Below are 8,708 nucleotides of genomic sequence, written 5' to 3' on the forward strand. Positions count from 1 at the left end.
GTCAACGAAGAGCATATTTGGCCTATACAATCCAGGTAGAACTTGGTTCTTTGACAAATATATAAGTATTTGGTGTGATAGTGCTAACTAACCAAGTGTAAAGCCTACTGGACATACATGATTAATTTGTCGCAAAGCATAATGAGAAGAAAGCAGTCTTAAAGGATAAAGACTCGCCTTGTGGCGCGAGGTTTCTCACAAAGACCTGGAATTGTCCTCTTGTAATGAACTTTATAGCGTTATATTACTTAGTTAGCTTGGTAATTTCAAAAGGACTTGAAATGCAGCATATGTGTAAGGACCCTCAAGCTCGTCAACACTATTAGACTAGTCAAGAGACGTCTTAGCCGCTAATGACTCGTTTAGTTTAACACAAAGGTTAATTAATAGTAACTAATCTAACAACGATCTAGATACGAAACTAGTATCGTTAGATAGGGACCGAAAAGTTATACGAGATGGACTACTCGAACATAATAATCGGATACCAGGCAAAGAAGATATCCTCGGATAAGTATGAAGGGCAGATTAGTCATTTTGAACTCTGACTGACCTGGCCTTCCCATATCATTTTGGAGACTACATTTAGCACTGTCGTTGGTCTTATCTTCACCTAATCGAGCAGATAAACTCGCATTCTTTTCTTATTTCTTTATTCTTCTTCTTCATTCTTCTTCTTCTTTCTTCTTTTCTCTTTCTCTTCTTCTGTTGAGGCGATTCTGGGAATCGATTTGAGAGAAGCGATTGGTGAAGTTGTTCAGTCGATGAAGGTGATGATGTTCTCGTTAACTAATAAGGAGGAGAGTTATGGGTTTCTGTTTGAGATGATGTAACAGAGAGAATCAATTTATGGTTCTAGAGTTGTTTGAGATTATATTGAATTGATTTGTGTATCGATTGACAGATGGATGATGAATGAAGGGGTTGGTGCTTAATCGAAGTTCTGAAGTTGATTTGGTTTATCAAGATGAATTGGAAGTTAGGTTGGTAATGAATATGAGGAATTAATGATGGGTTTGATCTATTGAGGAATATGGTGAAGTCAATTAAATATTAGAGTTGTTCTAGGGAAGAATTGAAGAAATTAGGGTTTGTAAAGAAAGTCGTGGAAGATGAAATTGGTGGTGATGCTATTATGAGTAGTGAACTGGTTGCTGTAACGAAGATGGTTGAGATGGCATTTCAATTGTTGAGGTAATTGTTCCTTAGCTAACCTGGTAAAATTACTCATCTTCATAATTGAGTTATGTGATGTGATTTAAAATGAAACTGTGATTACGGATAATAAGATGTTGATTTTGGAATTGTTCCAACTGAATTTGTGTTGAGCGAAGATGTTGTTGGTGCTGAGTTACAAGAGATGATGTGGTTAGGCAGTGTGTGTTGGTGGTTGATTGGATATTTAGCTGAAGTTATTACTGTTGCAGATGGAGTGTGGTTGTAGTACCGGTTTGTTTTGAATTATAGAGAGAACGAACAATTCATATGGTTGTGTTTAAGAATAAGGTTAGGTAGACAAGTTTTTGATTGTTGTTTGAATTGAATTGTTGTGGATATATGAATTATGAAGTTTTGTTGGAATCAAGTTGTAATTGTTGGTTTGATGAAGATGATGTTTTTGTTGAAGCTGGGATGAGGAAATTGTATTGTTGCAGTGGTGTTTAAACTGTAGATGGTGGTATATCATATGTGTTTGGCTGTACAGGACATGAGTATTACTTTGAATACAACTAGGATTTAGTGTGTGTGTGTGTGTCTGAGGTGTAGGTTGAGATGAATGAAGTTGAATAGATTATAATGTAGATATAATTTGAGATGGTAATGAGTCTGTGTATATGAATTGACAGGTGTTATGAGTTGATCTCAGTAAATGAGTTGTTGTAGATATTAGGGGTGGTTCTGTATGTGGGAATACTTTTAACTCTTTTGTGATTATTGTTGTTTTCTTTTACCAAAGTTTAAGTTTAACAAATTCATGCATTATCTAATTGTCTATTCCATGCATTGTTTTATTTAAAATTCCGAAAGTACTGTTGATTTCTTTTAATCTTTCCATTGCTTGGAAAGGAATTGTAATGATTTGTTTGTCTTCATGAATTGTTTGGGAAATAAGAATTTCCATTTGATTGTTTGGAAATGAGAATTTCCATCTGTGGTATATAAGATGCTACTCCATCATTTATACTACTCACTTTCGAGCTATGCTTAATAGGTGTGGGACGAGTTCACCATATAGTTATCTAGGTGCGGGACGAGTCACCATATTATATATTGTTTGGAAGGAGTTAGTTCGATATACATGATTGTTTACCTTTGTGAAATTGGTTGCGTTTTAGTGTTAGGGAAAACAAGAATTGTTTTCAAATCATTTCCAATGATTGCATGAAAGTTAAATGTTATTCCTACGGGGCACCCCTTTTAGGGATGATGTGCTCACTCATTCCCACTTTCAGTTTCAGAGACAGATCAGAGTTGCGCAGCGTAAGCTTCAAGCGTCTAGTTCGTTAGATTACTTCTGCTATGTTTATTATGTTATATATTCTATATTTGTTAACCAAATGACTATTGTATATATGTATCATTTGAGAGAAGTTCTTGTATTTATATATTTCTGAGCGGGGATAGTTTTAAGTTAAGTTTTGTAGAAGATTTCTTAATTGAATGCTTAAGTTTATGATTTGGTTTCTTAATGCCTCTTTATTTAGTTAATCTCTTGGATTAGTCAGCTGCTAGCTTTGGAGGCGCTACAATATGTATGTGGTTGTTACGTATCTCTGAAATAATCAAGAGATAACAGATATTTACAGAACTACTTGATAGCCTTTTGTTGCCCAAATCAAATGACTCTAAACCACAGAGTGTGTTCACAGTCAGATAAAACACCCACTTATAAATTGAAGCAATCAGGCGGATGTTGTATACCCGTCTAAGTGGCTATTTGATTTGGAAGGGATAGACAAGTAAGTTATTTTTCCTTGTGCATTCACAAGAAATTTCCTGATTTGGAATTGTAGCTATTTATATCGATGGTACAGATATGATGGGTACTCTTGATGTAATAAGAGACCTTAAAAGCCATTTTAAATCCGAATTTGAGATGAAAAATCTGGGGAAAGCTCGGCCGAATACTGAGCTTGTGGTATATTATTCCACCAGTTTGCATATGTCTAAAGTTGTCAGGAAATTTAACAAAGACATGCATCCTGATAGCACTCCCATGATTAGTCGAGGTTAAAATGTAAGTAAGTGACCATTTCGTCTAAAGGAAGATGACGAAGATATGTTGGGGGATGAAATTCCAATATCCAAGTATAATAGACGCATTGTTGTACTTAGTATAATAATTTACTCGATCAAATTTTGCATCCTCAGGAAACTTGTAAGCTAGATATAGCTCAGCGCCAACGCAATGTCATTCGAATGGTACAGCGAATGTAATCATGTACTTAAAGCAATCATTGACATAAATTTGTTTTATCTCTACAAAGAAATCAAAAGGAATGCTAATGAAAGGGCAATCCAATAGTTGTTGATTATGAAGGAATACAAATCTCTTCTCTAACGAAAGCTATCAGGAGGAGATATGGTAGATTATTTTCTAAGTCATTACCGATATTCAGTTTTGAAAAGTACATGACTAAAGGAACTGTCTGGAACAACTCTGAAAGTAATCATGGGGAGATGCCGACATCAGGGGGAGGATCTAAGGATATGATGTCGACATATTTTACTTCGAAATTGAAGCTGTTTTGTACTCTTTTTCCCTTCGATCGAGAATAGTTTTTCCCAATGGGTTTTGTTACTCGACAAGGTTTTTAGCGAGACAACACTAAAAGCATCAAGTATGTTGAACGTTGAAGACATAAAGATTGCGTTGATATTACTGAAAATATCTGAATTAAAGACATGAAACGCGATAGTCTGTTAAGCAATGTAACTTCCAGAATCAACAACAAGGTCTCATAAACATTCAAGTCACCAAAGTAAAGTGTGATAAACGCCTTTTGACTGCATTAGACTAATGAAAATTGTCTGACATCAGGGGGAGCATCTAATGGTGTGTTGAACTATTTTCCTTCACTGAGGTTACTTTTTCCCACATGGTTTTATTACTCGGCAAGGTTTTTAATGAGACAACAACAAACACCGGTAATGTAATTTCCCATCTAAGGCTATTGTTTTTCCCATGAATATTTTCTGCCTTAGGAGTTGTGAAGCAACTAGTCAACTTCAACAGAGCAAAGTGATCATATGCAACAAATCACCTTTACTTGCATCTGTCACACTGTACTCTTTTCCCTTCGTCAAGGTTTTATCCCATTGGGTTTTCCTTGTCAAGGTTTTAATGAGGCAATGTATACGCATCCAACGATGTTCTAATTTTACCTAACATTGTATTCTTTTTCTTTAGTTCAGGTTTTGTCCCTATGGGTTAGCCTGACGAAGTTTTAAGGAGACAATTAACTTAGACTCGACGATCTTTAAATATCTTATTACATGTGATGAACTATATGTAACATATGAGACAACATGTGAAGTACTACATGTGAAGAGCTGTACCAAGGTTTTGTCCCATTGAGTTTTTCCTAGTCAAAGTTTTAATGAGGTAATTGATTTCGGCACAGGTCATCAAGGAGAGGACGACATTTGAAAAACTATATTCGAAGCACTAAATGTGAAGCACTGCATATAAAGTCCTACCGGACCGCACAAGGAGGAGTGTTGTAGGGCTTGTAGGGCCCAATATAGTATCTAGGGTTTTCTTCCTACATGTATATATAAGATAGTATTCCATGTAACCCGATGGTGCTGATAATAGAAGCACAAGTCGAAGTCAAAAGCAAAACGATTTTGCTTCACAAAAAGTTAACTTATCGACTTCTGGAAGTCGTTTGAAATTTGATAGCCAAACTGACTTCTGATTTTTCGATTTTTAGAAGTCGAAAAATTACTTTTAATGTGCTATCTTCTAATATGCTATCCAAACGGACTATTAACTTAACCCATAGACACAGTGGAATAAAATGTGAATCATCCCAGAGATATAGATAAATTTTCTCTCCGTAGGAATTCGGAACTCCTCTCACACATTTGTCACTAAGCTACGCAAGGCCATTTTTGTTTTGTTTTGAGGATCTATGCAAGACAACTAGTGTGCTTAATTCATTAAAATCTCTCAGATTCACGTCCCCTTGGGATTTGTAATTCCACCGAATCCTCCATTTTTGAATCCAACTCAGCCTTCACTAAAATTGCATAGTTTAAAAATCCAAATGGTAGAACTGCTTTGATCTCTTGTATTTTTTTTTTTTTTAATTTTCTTTTACGATGCCAAACTTTTGTTTTGCATTATGCAGACTTGATCTCTGAACATCGTGCATTCTGTTGACAAAATCTTAGCAGTTTTAAGTTAAGACAGTCGCAAGTTTGAACAAATGGAAGGTCAGAACTCCTCTGAAACATTTGTCACGTGCTGCTCAAGACCATCGAAGATCTCATCATAACAAGGAAAAAAAACTAACAGTTAACTACATTTATCTACTAGCACTAGCTAGATGACTTCCTCAGTCCTGTGTGAGGAGGCACTTCTTAAACACTTCTATTATTCTGCAAATTCATAGACCATCCAGAAGCACCTGAAAAGAGTGATTGGAAAATTAGAGATATATGAAAATTTCTTGGGGCAGACAATAATAGTAACAGGAAAAAATATTGAAGGTCCGTTTAATATTCATTAGCTATCAGCTCACAGTGGAAAAGAGGCAATTTTCCCTCGATATTTAGATTAGATAGTGTGCATGAAAAAAAGAAAACTGAAATGGATATCCCAAAGTAAACTTACTGAGGATTTTAAGAAGATAAGGATTTTCTTGGACGCTGTAGGAAACTTTAGCAACTTCTCACTAAATTTCGCCATCCGTTTCTCCAATTGTGAGTCTCGTTCAGTAGCATCACTGGCGACTACCAATTTCTCCAACACCGTGGCATGTTTCAACAATATCTCTAAAAACTTCAGTTCATCAGCACATCCACAAAGACCATTAATCTCCACAAACTTTAGGTGACATATCATGCACGGCAAAGATAACTCTGCATCCCAGTAGTCTCCTCTTATGTTCTCTGGATAAGATTTTACCTAGATGATAACCAGATATGGTATTAAAACTAAACAAACTTTATAGATCTCAAATCTAGTGTTTGATAATTATGAGAAATCCTTATGAAGTGCTTGATAAATACCTCTTCACGATATTCATCTAATAGAGGCTCGTCGTGATGCTGGAAATTGAACATTACCAAACGTTAAAGCAACGCAATTATCTTGTCTTATTAAGAATGAGTTACTTTGAGCGAAATGTATAAGTAAAAGTAATGACAAATAAATTAGGTTAAAACCTGTGATATGCGCAGGGAAACAGATTCTATATCAGGAAAACTCTTAAGTATATAGAATACCCAACGCAGGCAGTCTCTCGAAAAGCAGGTCTGGTCCGTCTGGAGCTCCAAATTCTGAAAATTAAAAAGTTCAAGCGGCTGAGTGTCTAGTGTATCAGGAGCTCAACCTAAATTTCTTGGTACATAAAATAAATAAGTAAATATCATTCAGATTATATTTACATTGCAAGAAACATGAAAACGACAATTGGTTAAATACAATAAAGAAATATGTATCCCATGGTGGTGGGTGCTGCAAATGCCTAGCTTTAGGCATCTGCGTCTAACATATCTCATTCATTAATTACCAATGCCTTAGTTATATACCAGGCATCCTTAAACATCCATCTAAAACCAGCATAGCGAAGGCCTAAAAAGTATTGGTTAAGCTGTTAAGAGCAATAGATTAGCATATTTCTAGACAATATTTGAGGTTTGCAACATAGATGTGCGATGGCCTCTATGTTTTCTTTCGCAAAACTACACTAGCAGAAGTTGCAATGACATTAAATAAGGATTCCAATCAAGAACCCCTTGTCAACACGTAAGACGCTATGATTGATGAAACTGTGCCGAGGCAACAACAATGCATTCGGTTCAGATTCCGAGGGTGGGTGCAATTCAGCAGACCAACTTTCACGGGTCAATGAAAGGTGCGCTTAGAGCTCACCTAGCGGTACCCCAAGGGACTTGGAGTGCGCTTAGGGGCTTGGGTGAGCTCACCTAGGATCACCCCAAGGAAATCACACCAAAACCTAACATAGGTATAATGTGTCACGTAAACACCAAGAGGTGCACCCCCCTCTTCTGACAACATTGAGCAGGAAGAAAACATAACGGTTTTCCAATTAAAATTACTGTTAAAAAGTAGAAAACACCAACTAAACAAGTGAAGAAGGTCAAACGCCATACCTTGAGGATAGAAAAATTTAAAGTTAATACTTTGACAGAACGAATCCCTCTCAAAAGTCCCATCGTACGTTGGGCATAAAATTCTTTCTCTCTACCACTCGCAGCAACGCATATCTGAATTTCAGCAGTTACTAGAGATGGAAGATTCTCTACAATGAAACTTGTTACCATGTCACTATTACAAATGAAGGATGTCAGACTTGGTGCATACAGTTTAATCACACTATTGATTTCATAACCCTGATCCTCAACCTTGAAGCTGAAACACTTGAGTTTAGGCAAAGAAATTGTAAGATTCATATCCCGGAATCCACTGCTCCATCCCCGAAAAACTATTACCAACGATTCTAGATTAGGAAAACTTGAAAAGAACTTATTAGTTGATTCCTCGTCATCAAATGGAAAAAATTTAAGGATCATACACAACGATTCGAGCCTAGGAAAACTTATTTCACGAGGAATACAAATGATGGAGCAGTTGTTATAATCACCATCGTCATAACCAGACAATTCCAGCTCCAGTTTCGTCAACGATTTACAAGTACTTAACAAACGAAACTCCAAATCGTTATGAGGTTTAATCTTAACGTATAATTCCTGAACATTATGGCTGGCAGCAGCGGCGATACATGTATTTACGAATCTATCTGATTTCTCATCAGGGTTGTTGTAAGATGGAGAATATTGAAAATGAAATATTTGTATATCAGAGTTGTTGTCACGGAGAGTGAGTACCTTGTCGACAAATTTGATATAGCGGTTGACAAAACACATGTCTTGAAGATCACCATCAACATTGTCAATGTCATCAACATCTGAATCGCGATGGTGAAATTCGTCACTGAATTTTAGCACCGGCAGAGAAGTCCACAGATATCGCCATCTTTTAGACAAAACACATGTCTGAACCGCATATGTGGTGTCGCTCAGGAAAGATAGGATGTGATGAATTATGGAATCTGGTAATTGACTGATCCTATCTTCTCCAGAACTTGAATCTCCTCTTTCCATTCTTAATTAGTATGACCTAATAACGCAGATACAATTCAGCAATTTTCACTCAAAACTGAAGATCTTAACCTAATTAAGAAGGAATCGTTAATGGAGGACTGGACTGGAGAAGAATGAACATTGGGTTCAACGGCAGTGCTGATATTTTGGGGAAAAGGGTAAACCTCAAAAGACTGTTCTGTATTTACTGCTAGTTGTTGCAGTCAAATACCTCAAATGAACGGTTAGGATTATCAAATGGTAAAATGTGAACTTCGATGTTCGGGATTTCACCATCGCGATATCCGTGGACTTGTTTTATACAGGTGGAATTCAACCTATCCCATGTTAGATAGTTGTCTTGCGTATAG

At 36.4% G+C, this 8,708-nt stretch overlaps 1 protein-coding gene across 2 annotated transcripts; it reads right to left on the minus strand.

Annotated features, from left to right (window-relative positions):
• Nucleotides 1–5,365: 5,365 nt before the first annotated feature.
• Nucleotides 5,366–8,495, minus strand: LOC113345443 (F-box/FBD/LRR-repeat protein At1g16930-like). Of its 2 annotated transcripts, none has more exons than XM_026589221.1 (5): nucleotides 8,083–8,495; nucleotides 6,397–6,510; nucleotides 6,241–6,279; nucleotides 5,843–6,136; nucleotides 5,366–5,636 (listed from the first exon to the last, which is right to left on the minus strand). In XM_026589221.1, the coding sequence occupies exons 1-5, from the start codon at nucleotides 8,356–8,358 to the stop codon at nucleotides 5,616–5,618; spliced, it is 744 nt and encodes a 247-aa protein (XP_026445006.1). In that variant the 5' UTR covers nucleotides 8,359–8,495; the 3' UTR covers nucleotides 5,366–5,615. The 2 variants fall into 2 exon arrangements, with proteins under 2 accessions (XP_026445006.1, XP_026445005.1); XM_026589220.1 differs by having other exon boundaries at nucleotides 7,348–8,495.
• Nucleotides 8,496–8,708: the final 213 nt, after the last annotated feature.

This window comes from Papaver somniferum, unplaced genomic scaffold (assembly GCF_003573695.1).
Source record: "Papaver somniferum cultivar HN1 unplaced genomic scaffold, ASM357369v1 unplaced-scaffold_81, whole genome shotgun sequence".
Lineage (NCBI taxonomy): Eukaryota > Viridiplantae > Streptophyta > Magnoliopsida > Ranunculales > Papaveraceae > Papaver > Papaver somniferum.

Bases quoted from the DNA above. Each gene is read 5' to 3' on its own strand.
- LOC113345443 (XM_026589220.1), bottom strand. From the start codon at position 8,358: ATGGAAAGAGGAGATTCAAGTTCTGGAGAAGATAGGATCAGTCAATTA. The intron at 6,511-7,347 runs GTATGGCGTTTG...TTTAATTTTCAG, and splicing joins TAAATTTTTCTATCCTCAAG to AATTTGGAGCTCCAGACGGA. The intron at 6,280-6,396 runs GTTTTAACCTAA...TTCAATTTCCAG, and splicing joins TTTCCCTGCGCATATCACAG to CATCACGACGAGCCTCTATT.